This window comes from Hippopotamus amphibius, chromosome X, assembly GCF_030028045.1.
Source record: "Hippopotamus amphibius kiboko isolate mHipAmp2 chromosome X, mHipAmp2.hap2, whole genome shotgun sequence".
NCBI classification, from domain to species: Eukaryota; Metazoa; Chordata; class Mammalia; order Artiodactyla; family Hippopotamidae; genus Hippopotamus; species Hippopotamus amphibius.
The window spans coordinates 93,898,258-93,918,377 of record NC_080203.1 but is presented as its reverse complement, the minus strand read 5'-3'; the positions used below and the strand labels follow the sequence as shown (position 1 = coordinate 93,918,377).

The following is a 20,120-nucleotide window of genomic DNA, read 5'->3' as shown; positions in this document are numbered from 1 at the left end:
ACTGAGGCAGGCTCTTCGTGTTTTGGGGTTTCTATTCAGTCCAGGGGAAAGGATTGCGACTCTCTGTGACCTTTCCAGCCCCAAGGTCATCTGTGAGAGCGACTGAGGCAGGCTGTGTGTGTGGTCGGTTGTGAAGGCTCAGTTTGGCTGGAGAGCCCGTCACAGGGGGCTGGGGCGGGGTGGGGCGGGGTTGGGGTCGGGGCCGGGGTCCCCCTGAGCAGCCTTGGTGCAGAGCATGTGATCCAGGAGGGCGGTCAGCTGGGGAGCAGGGTCCCTGGCCAGCAAGATGGTGCACACCTTACTTCTTGGTCCCTGCAGGCGCATCCAGGGCCGGTCACCTCTGCCCCCAGCCACTTCTGCCCCCCTGTTTTGGCCCCTGTCCTTCCTTCTTTCCTGGCTTTGAGGTCAGGGGCCTGGTGTGGGATTGGAACACCTGCTGGGCCTCTGGCTCCTCTTCTTGCGGAACTCGAACTCATCCACGGTCCACACGGCCCCCTTCTCGCTCTCCACGCGCACGAAGCACTTGTGCAGACTCAGGTTGTGGCGGATGGCATTCTGTGGAAGGAGGACCAGCCAGCCAGGCCGGGGCCGGGGGTGGGGTGAGGTGGGGGAGCAGGCAGGCAGTCATCCTCTGAGGCCAGCAGTCCTCACCAAAAATCGACCGCCTGCCCTTTCTCAACAAGCCCAGTCCCAGGCCCACCCGCTCCTGAACTTGACCCAGCACCACGGTGGCATTTGAGGCCCTCCCAGCCACTGCCACCTCCAGAGGAGCTCACCTTCCAGGTGGCAGGGTGGTTTCTGAAGAAGGCAAACATGCGTGTAAACCAGTGATAGATCTCGTTGAGTGTCCGCTGCTTCTCGGGAGCCTCCAGGATGGCCTGGAGGTTAGGGAGTGTGGGGGTAAGGGGAGCCGCTCCCCCACATTTGGGCTGAGAGGGGCACTGGCCCACCTTGGGCCTTCTGACCTGGGTGGAATTGTGGGGACAGGGAAGATGAAGAAAGGAAGGGAGATAGTGTAGGGTGACGGGTCAGAGACAGGGTTAGAAGTGGGGTGAGGGTGGGGCTGAGATGGGCTTAGGTGAAGGGTCAGGGCTGAAGTTGGAATAGGGTCTGGTTCAGGGTTAGGGCTGGAGTTAAGTTAAATTTCTGGGGTGGAGTTGGAGTTGGAGTTCTCTGTGGGGGTGAGGTTTCAGGATTTGGGAAGGGTAAGGGCCAGGCAGAGTTAAAGGTCAGGGAAGTGGCTGGTTAAGAGTCAGTCTGGGGATGAACTGGGGTGAGGTGAGGGGTGAGGGGTGGGATGACGTGTGTCATTAGGTCAGAAGTCAGAGATGGGCTTAGAGATGTGTCAGTGATGTTAAAGGTTAGGTTCAGGGTCAAGAATGAGGTTGTGGTGAGGCTCGGTTGGGATGGGATGGAGCTAGGTAGGCGAACGGGTGGCGTTGTGTAGGGTTAGGTGTGAGCCTAGGATGAAGGTACGGGCGGGCTCTGGTGAAGCCTCTGGGAAGGCATTAGAGAGAGGAGGAGGAAGGTGTTGGGATGGGGTGAGGTTAAGAGTCAGGTGTTACAAGGAAGGGGTTAGAGATGGGGTCTAGTGGGGGAATGTACTGACAGACTGGGGTGCGTCAGGGCTAGGTAAGGAGTTGCAGTACCTGGGGCGGATGTAGGGCAAGGGGAAGAAATCGGGCTAGTGTGTGGGCTATTTATAGGCCCGGCAGGCAGTTAGGTATGGAGCTGAGGTGGCCATCAGGAAGGGGGTGGGTTTAGGGCCAGCTTTTAGCTTGCACTGGCTTGGATGGCAGTTTAGTTGTGGGTTTGGGGGCGGGTCTGGGGTGAGGATGGGGGAATCACATCTGGGGTGTGGGTTTGTTCATGCAGGAACCTGCCTGGGGGTGCTCAGAGGGAGGCATGTCCTCCACCCCGGCTCTCTCTTCCCGGCACCCTGCTTACCCAGCGGATGAGGGTGGCATAGGTGAAAGGGGGCCGCATGTTGTGGAACTTGAAGTAGTCCATGTTGTGGAAGAACTCTGTCAGAGGTGGGGAGGGATCAGGTCCCGTCGGGGAACTCCTCGCTCCCTCTCCCACCCTCTACTCTCGACCAGCTGTCAAGCCTGCACGCCTGAAATACCACTGTGAACACCGCTTTCCAGGATCACAGTCACTGTCTGCTAAGCATTTGACATAAATGGTATCATTTCCCCTTTGCACCACTCCCACCAAAACGGGGCTTTTTCTCCCCAAGGTTTGAAAGAAGTGAAGTAACTTCCACACAAACTGGATGTAACTGGTTAAGTGGCAGAGCCAGGATGGCACTCAAAGGTCCTAATCCCTGTTAAGCCCATAGCCCAGACCTGGCAGGTGGTAGGGGACTGGTGATTTTGGGCGAGTCACCCTGCTTTTCCTTGGTGGGAAGAGGGAGAATGCCTGGGAATTACTAAGCTAGCTCCCCCCCTTCTGGTGACCAAATGGAGTAGCTAAAGCCCAGAGTGAGTGAGCCCCCGCCCTCAGGGGAGACAGGGCTAGGACTACACATCTGAGACCACAGTGGGGGCTTGGAGGCCATGGAAATCCAGAGGGGAAGCTTTTGCAAGCAGTTGCCAGTTTCCAAAGTCTGGGTGGCAGTGGTGGAGAAGAGCAGCCCCCCACCCAGTCAGGGAGATGAGGGGCTCAGAGGGCACAGACCATCCTTACCTGGGAACGTGCTGTTTCCGTGGCTGCCCCAGAGGTGCCTCCGCACAGCAAACAGGCCTTCGGGGGCCTCCTGGGGGCCCGGCCAGGCTGGGATGGCAGTGCCAGGGGTGCCAGTGGCTACAATACAGCAGGAGCCCTTGTCGGATGATGCCTGGGGGAAGAGGGAGAGGCTGGCGACCAAGGTTTAAACGTTCCACTTTAGTTTCCAGTAAGTGTTTTTAAAATTAAGGGCACCCTTTTCTCGATTCCACTCTGATGCAGAATCCCACAAAGCAGCACTAGCCACATTTATTAAAGTGCGGGTGTGGACACTAGTGTGTGTAGCGCACCAATGGTGGGGCCACGAGCTAGGGTTGAATTGGGCTCCTCTGCTACCCAACTGTGAGCTTGGGAATGTCACCTAAGCCTCCGTGGCCTCAATTTTCCTCACCTGTGAATTGGGGATGATAGTAATATCTACCTCACAGCGGCATCATGAGGATTAAATGTTAACATCACCAGAGTGCTCAGAAACAGTGCCTGACACCCAGGGCCGGCTTCTGTGTGATCTCTGAAGGCGCCCAGGGCCCTGCACTTTGTTCAATGCTCTGCAGTCATCATTTTGAAATCTGCGCCCCTTGATTGCATTTTGCATGGGCCCTGTGAATTATATAGTTGGTCCTGCTAGCGGCACACAGTCTGCATTCGGTGTTGGGCGATTTGCTGTTGCTTTATAAACTCAAGATCATGATGTTTTTGGATCTTAAGGTCAGAGGGTTTGTAAGTAGAAAGGGACAGATTCCCAGGTCTGGGCATGTTTGGAGCTGGGGACTGGGGCCCAGAGATCCCAGGGCCTGGGTGCAAGGATACGTCCCCTGTCCTCTACAGGGCCCCTCCCCTGCCCCCCAGCAGTCTGTGCCACCTGTGGGTCTGGGGTGGCTCACCGCGGATGGAGCCTTGGTTGGGGCCATCTTCCCGGTCAGGTGGGCCTGCATAGCACCCAGCTTCTCCTTCTCCAGCACCAGCTGTGACGACAGGCACAGAGTGAGGCCTCGACTTGGTCTTGCTCCACCACCACCTTTGCGCACGCTGTGGTCTTCCCTGGGAGTGCCCCCTTCCTTCCTTCATGCCAGCCCCCATCCTGGGTGAGCTTGGCTCCTGGCACAGGGTAGACGTACGGTTCACCCACCACCACCCCACCCCTGCCCCCCATGTCACCTGTTGCTCCAGAGACTGCACCACCTCCCTCTGGAGGAGACACTGTGCCCTGCCCTTCTCATCCAGGAGATGGTCTGCCTGGCAGTGCCTGGGTAGAGGGAAGAGTCCATGTGGGTGACTGTGACAAGCTTGGCCTCCGGGCTCAACATTCCGAGGGGGGAGGGCTCAGACCCTCTGGGAGGAAGGTCTCTCCTCAGAGCCTCAGTCTCCCTCCCCTCTTTCTACTTCAGTCTTCCTTTCACACCTGTCATTCCTTCAACACCTGCTGCTTGGCATCTACTGTATGGCCAGGGTGCTGGAGATGATGATGGAAGGGTAGTGAGCTGAGAGCGGGCCAGGTAAGTGAGACTGGGAAAGGCATTCCAGGTGGAGGGGACAGCCTGTGCAAAAGCTTGGTTGTGAAGAGGACAGGATGCATTGAGTTGCCGCTGATAGTTGGGTATGGTTGGAAGAGGGTGTGTGTGTGTGTATGTGAGAGAGAGAGAGAGAGTGATGGGGCTGGGAGGAGGCAGCAACAGCCATCGTGAGGAGGATCTGGGACTTTGGGGATCAATAAAATCAGACTGGTGTGCTGGCATGAGGGGGTAGCAGGGCAAAGCACTTAGGAATGTGGATTCCGGAGCCTGGCTGTCACTCAGGAACTGGGTAACCTTGATCAAGACACTTAACCTCTTTGGCTTCAGTTTCTTTGTCTGTAGAATGGAGGTACGTCACAGCACACACCTCTCTTACGATGTCCCCAGTATACAGATGAGGAAACCGAGGCTCAGAGAAACTAAGTAACTTGCCCAAGGTCACAGAGCCAGTGAGTGGTGGAGCCAGGATCTGAACCCATCGTCTCAGCTTTTGCCTCTTTCATCTCACCCCTTATCAGGATGAGGCCTGAGCAGAGACCTGCACCCCAGGCCTCCTCCCACAAACTGGGGCCCCCCTGGACCAGAACAGGCCCGGCCCACTCACTTGAGGAAGTCCTCTGGCTCCTTGAAGACCTTCTCACATCCGGGCCACTTGCAGACACCATTTGCCAGCAGTGAGTAGGAGCCCTGAGGCACGGTCGAAAGGGTGCTAGGGGGACAAAGTGTGTCAGAAGAGGGGATGGCAGGGCAGGGGTCCTTCCCAGCCCTGAACACTGACCTGTCCTTCCTGGGCACACCGGGGCTTGGGAAGGTGCAGAGCAGTGCCGGCTCCCTGGACACCCACTCCAGGCTGGCCACGTTGATCCCTGTGGGTGAGGACAGGGCACCTCTGGGGGCTGGGGGCCAGGCTCTGGAGCTCAGCCCACAAGGCCTCCTGAGCTTCGCAGGCCCAGACTCTCAGGGGGCTCTGTGGTCCCTAACCTCCAAGGCTTCTGGTGGAGCAGCTCAAAGACTGCGCTGACATTTCGACTAACTTTGCAAAGATCTGTGGTTCCGCGATTTTGACATTCTGTGTCTTTAAGGTTCTGAGCCTGACATTTTTTAGAGGTTGGAGTTTCCAAGATGATAAGACCTGACACCGCTGGCCTCCTGAGAGCCGCAAGTCAGCAGCCCACACCGCATATGTTCAAGGATTGGGGGCTCTGGGGAGCTGTGGGGTACAGTGTTACCAGGTGGCAGGCCGGGCCGGGCCTTGAGGGAGAAGACCCCGGTAGCAGCAGTGGGTGGCGGGAGGCTGATCATAGCTGGGCTGTCCAGTGGGCGCACCTGAAGCACAGGGGTCCGGGCATGGGCATCCACTGTTGAGAGCTAGGGGCACATGGGGGCCGTGGTTCAGCCAGGTCCCCTCCCCAGTTCTCCCACCTTCTCCCTCCTCCCTGCTTGTTACTGGGTTGGTACCTGGTGCACAAAGTGAGGCCTGTCCTGGAGAAGTGCCTGCAAGTGGGGCGAAGGACCCAGCCGTGCTCCGGAGGGTGCCACCATGACGAGGGGCACTGTGGGCAGCTGGTGGAAGGCAGGCGGGTGAGATGCCATCCTCATGGTCACTGTTCTATGCATCTAATCCATATACTCCTCACCACAACCCCACGTACGAGGTACCATGACCAACCCCATTTTACATACGTGGAAACTGAGGCTCAGGGAGATTGAGTGGCTTTTTCAAGATCAAACAAGCCAATAAGTGGCGGAGCTGGCCTCCATCCTGTCACCTCACCTCCCTGGGTCCCAAGCCCTCTGTCACATGGGGATGGAGACATACATGGCTATGCCTGTGGGACCACGATAGGGTCTCCTATCCTGAGACAGGGATTGGGAGGTCGTGGAGAGCCTCGAATCTCTGAGACCTGCTAAGTGGGGACTTTCTTGGCCCCATGACATCTGCATAAGTCACAGACGTGCCTGGGACCCAGAAAACCACTTCCTGTGCCCCAGCTGGGCCCCCCGCCCAGTGCCACAGTAAAGGTCGGCACCTGTAGGCCCAGGTACCCCACCCTGCCTGCCCCGTCCTGGGCCCTAGGCCTCACCTGCAGCTGCGATGGTGGCGTGGGGTTCAAAGAGGAAGAGGAGGCGTGGGCCCCACCTCGGAGATCCCGGCCCTGGAAGATTGTCCCTGGGCCCTTGGCTCCCAGCTGGTCTGAGGCCTTAGGTGCAGCCCTCCAGCTGGGCGAGGCTCCTGGGGATGGGCTGAGTACCAAGGAAGGGGCCAAGGGCTTGGCTGGCCTGGGGTTGGGCATTGGGTCCTTGTCCAAGGGCAGGCTGCGGGGACACAAGGGGAAGGAGTTACACATGTGCTGGGATGTGTGTGACATACTCAACCATCTGAACCACGTGGACACCCCCTCTGGTCAGAGCAGGCACTGGCTGGGGCAGGTCCCAAAGGCACCCCAGCTCTGGTCACGTGTGTGTGCATGAGTACAAACACACTTGGTGTCAGGAACACAGGTGTGCCTTTGTCTCCAAGCACACCCCACGTGCAGACGTACACAGACCCAGCACACAGCGTGCCTGTACACGCTGGCACAGGCCTGGTGGGGAGGTGTCCTCCATGAGGGCGGTGGGAAATTTGGGGTGGTTTGTGGGGCCTCAGCACTTGAGTGGTGGTCGTCAAGCCTCAGCCCTCCTGTCCTCCCTGAACCCAGTATGGGCCACACAACTTTTGATGATCTCACTGGGGCTGGTTTCTGATTTTCTCCTGGGAATGTTATGTTACCCCAGTGACTTGGGCATATCTGGGGGTGAAAGGCGGCATGGACTCAAAAGATCCTTCTGGCTGCTGTGAGAGGGGCAGACTCAAGCAAGGTGAGGGCAGAAGTAGGGGGACTAGTGAGGAGGCTACTGCAATAGTCCAGGCAAGCAACAGTCCAGACCAGGATGATGGCAGTGGAGATGGTGAGAAGTGGGTGGATTCTGAGTTCATGTTTTGAAGGTGGAGTCAGGAGAATTTGCTGATAGCTTGGATGCGGAGGGTGAGAGAGGAAGGGTCAAGGTGACTTCTGGGTATTAGCTGAGCAGCTGGAAGGACAGAGCTGACATGACCTGAGATGGGGGAGTTGGGGGAGCAGGGTTGGGGGTAGTGATCCAGGTGTGGAGAGACATGAAGAGTCTGGCACTAGACGTGCAAGTGGCGAGGCCGAGTGGGAACTGAGGACAGGAGTCTGGAGCTTAGACAGGTATCTCCATCTGAGATCATCTCTGGGCTCCTGCCCTGCACGGAGCTGGCAGGACAGGTGCCAGAGAGGAGGAGAGATGGGCTCTCTTGAGCCAGGGCCTGCACGAGCTCCTCGACTCGGCTCCCACCAGAGTTTACCCCAATCTCTGCCCTCCAGGCCTGCCTCCAAGCCTTTGCTCGTGCTAGCCACCTGCCTGGAATGCCCGCTCCTCCTCCTCTTCCCCTACCGGAGCCCTATCCAGAAAGTCCTCCAGAATGGCTCCAGGGCCTTACACTCCCTGACGGGCAGGGCCTTGGTTTCTCAGAATCCTATAATCCCAATCTGAGAGGAAGCCAGAGCTGGAAGGGACTGCCAAGTCCAACTTCCATTTTACTGAAGGGGACAACCAGGTGCAGTGTTCCACAGCCCCATGGTGACTTGAGCGCTCTACTTCTTTCTCCGGAAAGCATGTGTGTGCGTGTATGTGTGTGTGTGTGTGTGTGTGTGTGTGTGTGTGTGTCCCCACCCCACCCCACAGCACTGGGTTGGGCACGCAGCTGCCAAGAGCAGCCCTGGGGAGTGGAAGGAGGGTTCTGAGCGGGTAGTTGCTCCTTCCTTTCTTCGCTGTCAGCTCATGGGGGCTGTCAGAGCTATGGTGCTGAGGGAGGTGGGGATGAGAATCCAGGTAATTAAACCCTTCATCTCTCGGGGGCTTAGAACATTACTGCGTGAGAATCAGGAGCCTGGGTCTATGGAGGCTCAGGACAAGGGCCAGAGAGAATGTCGATGACCTGGAAGAGGTGAGTGAACAAATGAGTGCATGAAGGCAACGGGGTGATGCTTGTATAAGGCAAGGAACGTCAGACTGCCAGTAAATCATCCAAAGCTAGGAGAGAGGCATAAACAGATTCTCCCTTGCAGCCCTACAAGGAACCAACACTGCTGACACCTTGATCTCGGACTTCTGGCCTCCAGAACTGTGAGACAAAACATTTCTGTTGTTTAAGCCACCTAGTTTGCGGTACTTTGTCACAGAAGACCTGAGCAAACCAATACAGGTTTTGGTGAATGAGGAGGGGATGTTTTCCACCGCTCTGATCTGGCCTACATGGCTAGCCTGTGGTCACTTCTCAAGCTGCCTGGATCCTTGGCCAAAGCTTATAAGAAATCGCCTCCCCAGAAACACCGGGAACAACCTGACTCAGGGCAGCGTAGATGCATTCTTAGAATGGGGCCGGAGATATGGTCTGTCTGGTGGTGGGGTACCTGGAGGGCCAGGCTGGGCAGCCAGCTTCCTGCACTGTCTGTTGGGGCGTCCCTTTCTGACTATTTCTCAGAAGCCACATGGAGGATGTTTCTGGGACACAGATTGTGTTTTCGTATCGGGGTCTGCATCTGGGCCCTGTTGTCACAGCCCCCGACTTCCCCAGATATTTCCGCCATTGACGTCATGGCGGCCGGATGCGCTGGGCTTCATCGGCACCAAGGAGGAAGAGAAGGGGGCAGGTACCCCACCCCACGGGTTTCGTTCCGAGAATTGGCCGTCCCGTCCTGCAGCCAGCTTGGCCCAGGTGGGGTGATGTGGGTGCTGGCGGATGTGGTGAGTGACGTCCATCTGGCCACCATGATAAGCCCTGGGCCCTGTAGACCTGGCCCTTTTGGGGCCATGGAGAGGCCCAAGGTTTGATGCTTGGGGAGCACCATGCAGACCCCACAGAGACTAGGACCCTCAGGGTTGTCAAATGGTACTATGCCAGAACCTCAGAATCGTAGAACATCATTTCTCAGATTCAAAATATCCCAGAATCTGAAACCCACAGACTCTGTGGGGTCCATGGGTCCAACTTCTCAGTGGGTGAAGGCTTATGTCCCTGGTGTCCAAACTCACTGGAACTTCCCGAAGTTCATAGTGCCTCCCGCCTACCAGGCCTGGAATTGCAGCAAGCCTCCCCTCAGCCTCCCTCCTAAGTTCTGCAAACGCAGGAGGGTCAGAATCATCCCCTCTGCTTCCCCCAGCCTGGGGCCAGGCTGTGAAACTAACTAGCTGTAACTCTCCTCAGGCTTATATGTAAAATGGGGCAATAATCGTACCCATCTTCCAAAGTTAATGCACATGAAATGCTTAACAAAATGTCGGTGATCAGTAGATGGACCCTGCAGGGCCTCTGTCTCCTTGTCCATTCTGGGACAGGACTCCCAGACTCACAGACACTCTGCCAGAGATGGGGAGGGAAGGAAGGGGACATTGAGGCGGGCACACCTTCAGTTAGGACCTCATGGCGGGAGCAGGCAAAGCCCTGGACTTTGCCAGTAGAGAGTCTACCACCAGGCTCTCTGAGGGGCCCCGGGACAGAGGGTCCCAGGGACCTGTGCCAACTCTGGAGACATGGCTGAGCTCTGCTCACAGCCAGACCCACAGATAGACTGACTGACGTATGTCCCTCTAGTATCACCACCCTCTGGCCATGAGGCCTCCTGACCCATGGGGCCCTGGGACTCCACCCAGCCTGGCTCTTGTGAGGCTGGCCCCACACAGTGACAATGAGGGTCCACCTTGTGAGAGGGCAGAAGGGGGAATGGCAGCAGCTGGGAGGCCGTCCAGGGTCCCCCTGCCCCTGCCATTGGTGCTGAGTGGTAAACTGAGGCCGACAGTGGGGGAGAGAGACAGAGCCAGGGCCCCATTGAGAGTCCTGAGAGCTGAGTTTGGGTCTGAACTCTGCCACTGCACCTCTGTGAGGCCTTCAGAGAGCCCCCCCCCCATCTCCCGGCCTCAATTTGCCCCTCTGTATGCTGGGAAGGGGCGAGGTGTGGAGTGGATGAGGGCCAGGGGCCTTGTGCTCTGTGTCTGAGTGAGCTGTTAGGTGTCTGCAGGGCTTTGATTCGATAATTGCCCTTCTATCCAGGGGACTGGCTGAGAGACAGGGATACAGAGAGGCAAAGAGAGCCGGAAACAGAGAGACACAGAGAACAAGAGCTATAGAGAGATATGGGAGAGACGTGGTGGGATAGAGATAGACACACAGAGAGAGAAAGAAAGGGAACAAGAGAGATAGTGAGAGACACTGAGAGAAGGAGAGACAGTGAAGAAGGGGAAGGAACCCATAGGAGCAGAAAGTCAAAGAGAGACAGAACAAGAGAGACAGAAACAATACAGGGAGATGGGGAGAGACAGACAGAGAGCGCGCGTGCGAGAGAGAGAGAGAGAGAGAGACAGACAGAGAGACAGAGACAGAGAGAGAGGTGCTCCAAATAAGAACAGTTGCTGGTCTCTGGCTGGAGGAGCTGATCCTTCATTATCCCAAAATAACGAGGAATAACAGAGGGCAAGATGCCAGGGCCTTCGCGGGGCGCTGTACTGTATTGCAGGGCAACAATCAGCAAAGCAGTGTGGCCCAGGCACCAGAACAGCCACGGAGGAACAGAACAGAATGGAAAAGCTCAAATACAGACCAACGTCTAGAGGGAATGGAGTTTGTGATGAATGTGGCATTTCAAACCGGGGGATGCTGGAGGATAGATTGTTTAACAAATGTTTCTGGAATAATTAAGGGGAAAATAATGACTAACCGGTCCATTTTCCCACCAACCCCTCCCTGCCCAGTTTGAAATGTCACCCTCATCATAGACCTTAAAATAAATTCCAGATCCATTAGAGAGATAAATAATAATATCTTATATGGGTCTTGGGTTTACTGTATGCCAGGCCTTATGCTAAGCATTTAACAAGGTGGAACGATTTAATCCTCACAACCATCCTTTGAGGTCGGTACTATTATAACCATCATGGTACCTATGAGGAAATGGAGGTAACGAGAAGTTAAATGCCTGGCTAAAAATCACACAGATTGCTTGGGCTGAGGCTGGGTTTGTCCCAGACAGTCTGGCTCCAGTACCCACACGCTTAACCTCTACAGTAAATGGAAAAAATGAAGCCATAAAAGAGAATAGAAGCCAACAGAGGTGAACATTTATCTCATTTTCAAGTGGGAAAGGACTTTCTAAGCACAAAACCAGAGACAGTAACCACAGAAGAAAAGACTAACTTTGTTGACAATATAAAAACCTCATAAGCATCACAAGACAGCGTAAACAAATAGAAAAACAACTTCAGCAAATGATGAATTGAGAGAAAATATTTGCTATATATGTATGGCTGATGGAAGGTTAATATCCTTTTATATAAAGAGCTGTGACAAATCAATCAATAAAAAATGATGACACCCTATTAGGACTAAGGACATGACCAGACAACTGAAAAAAAAAAAAAAAAGCACATATCGTTAATGAACAGTGTAAGTGATTGAAAGATGTAAATTTCAACAACATGGTAATATTTTTCTTACCTGTTATGTTGAGAAAGGATTAAAAAATGATAATACCCACCCACGGTTAGCTTGAGTAGAGGGAACATAAAACAGGACAACCTTTTGGAAGAACAATTTGCAGAGAGGGTCAGAAACCTTAAAAACGCACAAACACTTTGCCCTAGCCACTTGATTTGTAGGAATACAAGAAACTAATCAGGGATAATTACGGGGAAAAACTAGAAACAACCCAAATGTCCAAAAATCAGCACTTGGTTGAACCAGTCGTGGTTCATACCGATGTGAGGACAGTCTAGACAGTTATGAAAGATCATATGTTGAAACATTTTTCAGTGACCTACAAAAATGCTCCTGTTCGTTGAATAAAACAGAAACAAAACCAATAGATAGCTAGACAGCACGATTCTAATTTGGTTAAAAAATACTAACAGTTAACAGTGAGCACTTGCTAAGCCTGCAGCGACGAGGTCACCCCAGCCCTGAATGGCCTCCTCTGTTCCTGGACATGCATTTTGGCTGCATGCGCACGCGTGTGCGTGCACGCACGCACGCGCGCGCGCACACACACACACACACACACACACACACACACACACACACACACCCCAGGTCCTGAGGGTAGGGCCCCACAGCTGAACCATGGTTAACAATGGAATGAAGCCCCCCCGCCCCCCCGCAGGAGGGTCTCCTGATGCACTACAAGCACAAATTTGAGTTAAGTGCTCAGCCCAGCCTGACAGCCTACAATCCTCTTTCGATTCGGGCAAACAGAATTGATGCTCATTCTTGTAAAATTAAATATCCTCCTCAACGTTACTCAACACACTGTTATTAAGCGCTAACTGTACGCAGCTCTGTGCTAGATGCTAGGGCCGGGGGAGAGGCAGGCAGGGGGAAGGCAAGATGAGTGAGCAGGAAAGGCAGTGGGAGAGACGGAGGAAAGGAGATAGATGGAGTGAGGTCAAGATGGAGGAGACAGTGACAAGGGAGATGGTCAGGGCCAGAGAAAGACCGAGGGATGGAGAGTCTGCATGCCAGGGGAACAGAGAAAGAGAGGGGCAGAGAAACACGAAAAGAGTGAGACAAAGAGGGATGGGAGACATGGAGAGAGAAGAGCCGAAGGTATGCCGGAGACATAGTTGAAAGTTTCAGTTACACCTGGACAGCGTTTCAAGTTGTTCACAGCTCTGCGATTCATAAAGACTGGCAGTTGATTTTTTCAAAAATCCTACCCATCTACACATCGACCCACTTATTTATCTTTGCCCCTGCCTCGGCACTGATTAAGTATTTGCTCTATCAGTCTTCTGGCGTCTGTTATTACTATTATTACTGTAAAAAATACCTTACCTGATTGGGACCACAGGAGCTGTGTGCGTCTTGATGGTCCCAGAGGGCCCGTGACCACCCCCACCCCCAGTGCCTACCTCACTGTCATCTCTTCCGCTGGACCCGCGTCTGGTGGGGGAGAGCGGGGACACTCACCTTGGTGAAGTGGACTGACAGAAAAGGATCAGCCTGGCTTGTGGGAAACTGTCACATATCAAAAACAACTTTGCTTTTATACCGAGAAGAAAAACCACTGTGTGGAAGCCACAGACCTCTCTCTTCTAATAATCCAATTTTTTTTTTCGATGAGTGTGTGCGCTGATAATCACGGGGTGGGGGGGGTTCTCATAGTTTTTTCTCTCTCGCTCTCTCTCACTCGCTTGCTCTGTTTCTCCTCTTCTTGATTATGAGACTTAAACGGAAATTTTGAAATTTTGGGTTTTTTCTTTGCCCTTTACGAGTCATCTGAAAATATGATTTCTTCCCCTCACTACAGAGGTGAGAGGTATCAATGAGATAACAGGGCTCATGAGAAACCACAGTTTTTAAAACAAAAGTGTGTAGAGTTAGAAAAAAAAGGGAAAAGAACTCAAATAAATCACAGGGGCATCCCAGGCAGGTAGAGCTGCCATTCTGTGAGTGAGGGGATATTTGAGGGTCTCTGGGGAAAGGAAGAGAGGAACTGAGATGCTGTGTGTGGATGGGAAACACCAGAGAAAGAAATGGAATAGCGCTGCGTTTCCAGAGGCCTTGCTCTGGTCCAGGCCTCAGTTTCCCCTTAAGTGGAATTGATATGGTCATCACGGTCTTACTGCCCAGGGATGGGGAGCTCTGGACACTCTTGCAACCCATCTTCTCACAGAGGGTGAGAGGCATGGAAGTTACTTCATGGAGAAAAAAGCAGGGAGTCCCGCCCTACCCCTTACAATTCACAGAATCCAAGAGTCTGAGAATCACTGTCTCCCAGAATCCACTGACCATCACTGAGTGAGGAAAGGGAGAAAAGTCTTGCCTCATTATATCTTAGGGCCTGAGAGCTCTGACCCACAGGCTGCCCTATAGGGAAGGACCCAACCAGGCCCCAGTATTAATAAATCCATCCTCACGAAGCCCGTTGGGACCCCAACCTTCTTATGGTTAGGGACACCATGGCCTGATGCTTCTGAGGCCATCAGCCTTTGCAATTTTCTACTTCAAAAAGTCCCAGTTTCCAAGGATTTAGGATTCCAAATATCCACCATCATCCCCGTAGCTGACAATTATCTCGGATTTCCCATGTGCTAGACACAGCGCCAAACACTTCTCACAATTGGTCATGTTCAATCCTCACCGCAGCCCTTGATCCATCTTGTCATCGTGGCCGTTGTACAGATGGGGAAAACGGAGGCACGAAGTAGTCAGGCAACTTGCCCAAGATGACAGAGCTGGCGGATAAGGGCTCTGCGTTCCATTGGTACTGGGCTTTGAAACCTCCAGGTTTCCTTGAGCACAATGGTGTCAGGTTTTAAATTCTAGGCTGCAATGACAGGGAGGGTCTGAGATTTGGAGATTCTTCTGGGGGCTTGAAGGTTTCAGGTTGCCCAAGACTTGGCAGCTCCATTTCCTCACATCAGTGGGCACCCCCTCCAACCAATGGTCAAGAGGGGAGACCAGCCCCCAGGGGCTTCTCCTGCCAGGCCATGGCTGTAACTCCCTGCCCTTGGCTCTCCAGTGCCCTGCGTGGCTCAGGGTTCTGTCATCCAGCGTCCACTCCAACCTGTCTGCAAGACTGGCTTCAGGCCTGGGAAAGAGAAATGGGAAACAGCTTTTTATTCACGTGATATAAACCTACTGGCCAAGACCCACCCCTTTGCCCCTTCACTTCTTTTCCTCCCCTCACCTTCCAAATCCTCAAAAGAAAGAGCGCCTCTTTCCTCAACTCAGACTCACCTTTCTGGAGAAGACCAGAGGGGGCCTGGTGGCCTGGCTTTGTGAAGACAAGAAAAAAAAAAAAAAAGGTGAATAGAAAAAAAAGACCTAAAAAAAAAAATCAGCCAACAACAATTAAAAAAAAAAAAAAAAAAGCCCAACCCTCCCTACCATTAGTTCAAAACAAAACTTTCACTGGTTGAGACTTCTGAGTTGGTGGGACATGTCTGAGACCCAAAGATGGCCTGTGTGTGCCGGGCAGCCAGGGGAGGCACCAAGTGGGGTGAGGTCTCAGATTGAAGGCCTGCAGGGACCCTGCATACAGCAGGGGCTTAAAAGATGTAGCATGTGGTTGGGAGCAAGAGAGGGGATGAGGTGCGTACTCGTCAGGAAGGAGTCCGACTTTAGGGATGTCCCCAAGGTTAATCAATGACCCCTTGCTCCCTGTGGACTTGGGTCTGAACGTCCCCTACACGTCCCATGTAAGTATAAACCAGTACAGTTCTAGAAGCCGAAGCCCTGTTCCCTGCCCCAAGACCTGTTCCCTCCTGAGAGAGGGGGCTGGTTTTCTCTTTCAGGGTCCGAGGTGTGGGCTACATCCTCCCCAAACCATCTCTCCATTACTGTCACTCCATGAGAAGAGTGCCAGAAAAGAAGGAGGAAAGCTGAGTGAGGGGAGATGCTGACGTGGCTAGAGCCAGGACCCTTGTAGAGTGAGGGCCGAGGGGTCAGGTGGGCAGAGAGGGGCAGAGGTCACCACCTCCTCTCTGTGCTGGACTATATCCTCTCGCATGGGAGGTTTCTGGGGGAGAGTGGACAGGATTAAATAGAGAAGTTGATGAAAGTCCCCAGTGAAGTGGACCTTTGACAAAGACTTGAAGGAGGTAGGGAGGAAGCCATGTAGATATCTAAGTAATTCCAGAGGAAACAGTCAGCACAAAGGTCCTGAGGTGGGAGCGTGCCCGATTTGCTCAAGCTCTACTAAGGAGGTTGGTGTGGTTAGAGTGGTGTGAGTGAGAGGAAGAGGGGTAGGAGGTGAAGTAAGAGAGGGGACTAGGGGGGCATTAAACCATGCGAGACCTTGTAGCCCATGGTAAGGACTTTGGCTTTTACTCTGAGTGAGTAGGAGGCCATGGGACAGTTGTGAGCAGAGGAGAGATGTGAACTGTCTTAGGACTTAACAGGATCCCTCTGACTGCTGAGTGTAGAATGGACTGTAGGAGTGAGGATGGAAGCAGAGGGATCAGTGAGAGGGAGGCTACTGCAATGGTCCAGGTGACTGATAATGGCACTGGCAGTGGGGGGGATGGGGAGAGGGTATATTTGAGAAATTTATTGAATGAAGAGCTGACAGGGTTTGTTGAAGGATGAGGGTCTTGGGGCCAGACCAGGACACAGACAACGCCCTAACTCTGTGGGCAGGAAGGAGTCCCTAGACTACTTAACAGCTTGAACTTCTAGGTGAGAAAAAAAAAAGAAGTTCTATCTTGTTTAAGCCCATATTATTTTGTGGGGTTTTCCCTGTTATTTGCAACTAAACATGTTGGTTCCTGGCCCATGACCCCATCCTGGACACTGAGACCTGAGGAACAGAGCCTGCCGGGGGAACTGCCTCCCTCCTAGGGATGCTGTGAGTCAGAACCTTGCATACAGTAGGTGTTCAGAAAATCCCCCCAGGATGGAGGGGGAATATATGAATGGCCATGATCAGTGGACACAAGCTACAATTCTGTTCCCACAGGAGATGGGATCTCAAAGGAAGAGTGAAAGGGAAGTGAAAGGAGTTCACCAGATAAGGAAAAAGGAGCAGCACTCCTGGGAGAGGGAACAGTAGGAGCAGACACTGGGGACAGAAAGAACGGAGGTGAGGCCACTGTGGGGTGTAGAGTTTGAGTCAGGCAAGAAAGGGCTTTGATTTGTGATTACGTTAGTTAATATCTGCCAACATGCCAGAACCAACTCCTGGCTGCATACAGTCATGCTCAGTGTTTCCTGAGCTGGAGTTAGAAAAAGCCAATCTTCCAAAAAAGCTCAATCTTTCATTTGGCCATTCATTCATCAATGCTGCCAAGTCATGGAGAACACTGAGGATGATATTCAGGGGCAAGCAAGCAAGGGCTCGGAGCTGGGTAAGGCAGACCCAGTAACTGCGACAGGAGAGACCGTTTTGCTTTCTCAGATCTCACACTAGGATGTAGTCTAAGTCTTCAGGGGCTCTGCGTATTCACAGTCCTGGGACAATAGGGAGTCACGGAGGGTTAAGGAGAAGGAAAATCCATCCACAAGAGGCATACTCTTCTTAAGAGTTGTCTGCATTCTACGATTCTGCTGCCGGACCACCGTACAGCTCAGACGGCCTACGCACAGTCCTCTCCTCCGGCCTCCTTATTGGCTGTTCATCCCCTCCTTCACACCACCTACAACATCCCCGTCGGCTCTGCTTTTTCCCGTCCCACCTCCAGATCCTTCCGTCCGGATACACTTTCTAGCTTCGGCATTGGTTCAGCCCGTTCTAACGCTGCCCCTTGAGGTCTCAACTGCCTTCACTTTGACTCTCCCATTGGCTATCTGCCACTTCTCTTCCTCGCTCCCGCCTGCATCACCCACTCCATTGGCTCTTCCCCTCCAGTTCCGCCTCCGATGCCGCTCACATACCGCCTCTTGGTCACCTTTTAGTCTCCTTATTGGCTAGTTCCGACCTGGCACCGCCCCCTGAAGGGGTAGTGCACGCTCAAAAGACTCCCCATTGGCTCGCTACAGCCATTCGTCATCCCTCCTCTACGTCACCGGTGCGTGGCCTCTCATTGGCTGTTCGCCGTCTCTACCTTCCATCCCACTACCAACGCACGCCACGGATCTCCTACTTTTCTGGCCTCTCCGTTCGCTCCCTGCTGCCCTCATCGCTTGTAGCCATTCCATTTTCCCCACTGCCCCCACGCCTCTCCCGCTCACACCTCCCCATTAGCTGCCGTACGTCCGCTCTCCTCATCCCGGACCCCGCACCCCCCCCCATTCAGTCCTCCCCATTGATTCCCCGATCATCCCGCCTCCTACACCGCCCACTCTCTGGCATCCCCATTGGCTGCGTGCTTCTCCTGCACTTGCTTCACCGCCTACGTCACGCGTGCGCGGCTCCCCATTGGCTCTCCGCTATACCTGTCTTCGTCTCACCGCCTACGCTTCCCCGTGAGTCGTACCCCAACGCGCGCTGGACTTTCCATTGGCTGCCCGCCCCTTCAGGCCCTGCCCCCGCCGGTCCCGCCGCCGGTGCCGTCGGTGCCGCCGCCGATATGGCGCGCACGGCCCCTGTGGAGCCCCCGCTGCGGCAACCCGCGCCCCCCTCGCCGGCCACGGGCGAGCCCCGCACCTCAGTCGAGGCAGCGGTGGCCCCGCGGAGGGTGCTGTTCGCCGACGAGGCCCTGGGGCTGCCGCTGGCGCAGCTGCGCCGCTACCGGCCGTGGGGCGGGCCCGGGGCGGGCAAGATGGCGGCGGCGGCCGGGCAAGATGGCGACGGCGGCGGGGCTGACGAGGACGACGATGGCGAGGATGGGGATGAAGGGGAGGAGGAAGACGAGGCTTTACCCGAGCCCTCGCCGCTGTGCCGCGTTCCCGCTGGCGGGGGGTTTTACCTGGTGCCCACATTTTCGCTGCCGCCCGCGCCGGGCCGTCTGGAGCGCTTGGGGCGCGTCATGGTGGAGCTGGAGGCACTGCTGCCGCCTCCCGGAGCGGTCCCCGGTGGTGCCGGGGTGTGGGTGCCTGGGGGGCGCCCGCCGGCGCTGCGCGGGTTGGTCCGCGTGCTAAACCGCTCCTTCGAAAAGGCGGTGCACGTGCGGGCCTCACACGACGGCTGGGCTTCCTTCTGCGACCACCCAGCGCGCTACGTCCCGCGCAGCCCGCCGGGGGCAGGAGCGGGAGGACCAGGAGCAGGAGATCCCATCCTGGATCTGGGCCTTGGCCTGGGCCCTGGCCAGGCGTCCGCCTCCTCGCCCGACGACGGCGGCCGCACCGACCGCTTTGCCTTCCAGCTGCCCTTTGCTGAGGGCGCGGGCGATGGGGCGCGCCTGGACTTCGTGGTGCGCTATGAGACCCCCGAGGGCACTTTCTGGGCCAACAACCACGGCCGCAACTACACAGTCCTGCTCCGGATCGCACCCGCTCCCACACCCACTGATGCCGAAGGGCTGCCCCAGCAGCAGCAGCTGGAGCCACAGCCCGAGTGCCAGGGTCCCGTGGAGGCTGAGGCCAGGCAGCTGAAGAGCTGCATGAAGCCGGTGAGGCGCAGGTAATGTCTGCCAGCGCCACCTCCGCCAACGCAGGGCTGTGTTTAGGATGGAGGACAAGCATTCCGACCCAGGAACCACTCAGGCCTGCTCCCCAGGACAGGGAGGAGGGCGCATTCAGTCAATTAGTCAAAGAGTAATGGATACCATACATGTTCTAGGCTGTGTTTTAATTACTGGAGTTTCATTCATTTATTGAATTCCGCTGTAAAAAAGCCCTGACTAAGACAGACCTCTTACCTGCCCTCAAGGAGCATACAGGGTTTTATGAGAGACAGTTTGAAAAAACAGGCAGGTGGATAAGATACATAGGAATAAGGTTAGCTGCTGAGAGGAAAGTAAAATAGAGTAAGGGGATAGTTTGGGAGGGAATAGCTGCTTTAGGCAGGGTGTTTGGGGAAGGCCTTTGAGGAAGTGAGTCCTGGATGCTGATAAGAATTATGCACAGATGTGGGGAGGGAGTTTGTAGAAAAGGGAACAAGGAGGACTTTCTGAGGAGGTGCTGTTTAAATTGAGCCTTGAATGATAAAGAGGAATAGTTATGCACACATAATGGGAGCAAAGGTGTTCTAGGGAGAGAAAACAGCAAGTGCAAAGGTCCTGAGGTGGGAGTGAACCTGATGTGAATGCAGGGTATTGTGCTGGAGTGGAGAGAGCTATGGTGATATGGTAGTGTGGACCAAGGGCTTTGCCAGTGGGAGGCAGGGAATCCGATCCCCATTTGACATAGCAGGAAGCCAGGGTTCCAGAGGGAGAAACTGATTGAGGAAGTGATGGCTCCTGGTTTTTCCAGTTTGGCCATGTCTAACCTTGAAGCCTGTGCACTGT

At 54.6% G+C, this 20,120-nt stretch overlaps 2 protein-coding genes across 5 annotated transcripts in view; one reads left to right on the top strand and one right to left on the bottom strand.

Moving 5' to 3' along the window:
* Positions 1-405: 405 nt before the first annotated feature.
* FOXP3 (forkhead box P3) lies at positions 406-6,535 on the bottom strand. The gene is made up of 10 exons (XM_057718724.1): positions 6,326-6,535; positions 5,700-5,804; positions 5,471-5,609; positions 4,846-5,107; positions 3,886-3,973; positions 3,612-3,692; positions 2,689-2,839; positions 1,948-2,024; positions 777-878; positions 406-555 (listed from the first exon to the last, which is right to left on the bottom strand). The coding sequence occupies exons 1-10, from the start codon at positions 6,533-6,535 to the stop codon at positions 406-408; spliced, it is 1,365 nt and encodes a 454-aa protein (XP_057574707.1).
* PPP1R3F (protein phosphatase 1 regulatory subunit 3F) overlaps positions 4,847-20,120 on the top strand; it is a 28,621-nt gene continuing 13,347 nt past the window's right edge. For 2 of the 4 annotated variants that reach the window (XM_057718720.1, XM_057718721.1), the window contains exon 1: positions 18,285-19,294. In XM_057718720.1, the coding sequence (XP_057574703.1) occupies positions 18,303-19,294 (992 nt within the window). In that variant the 5' untranslated portion in view covers positions 18,285-18,302. Of the gene's footprint in view, positions 4,916-8,952; positions 9,051-18,284; positions 19,295-20,120 lie in introns of those variants that run through there. The other 2 variants (XM_057718723.1, XM_057718722.1) reach the window with 2 other exon arrangements.

Coding starts and splice junctions, on each gene's coding strand:
- FOXP3 (XM_057718724.1), bottom strand. CDS start 6,535: ATGCCCAACCCCAGGCCAGCCAAGCCCTTGGCCCCTTCCTTGGTACTC. Junction 3,693..3,885: donor TGCAGTCTCTGGAGCAACAG/GTGACATGGGGG, acceptor CTGTCGTCACAG/CTGGTGCTGGAGAAGGAGAA. Junction 879..1,947: donor ATGCCACCCTCATCCGCTGG/GTAAGCAGGGTG, acceptor CCTAACCTCCAG/GCCATCCTGGAGGCTCCCGA.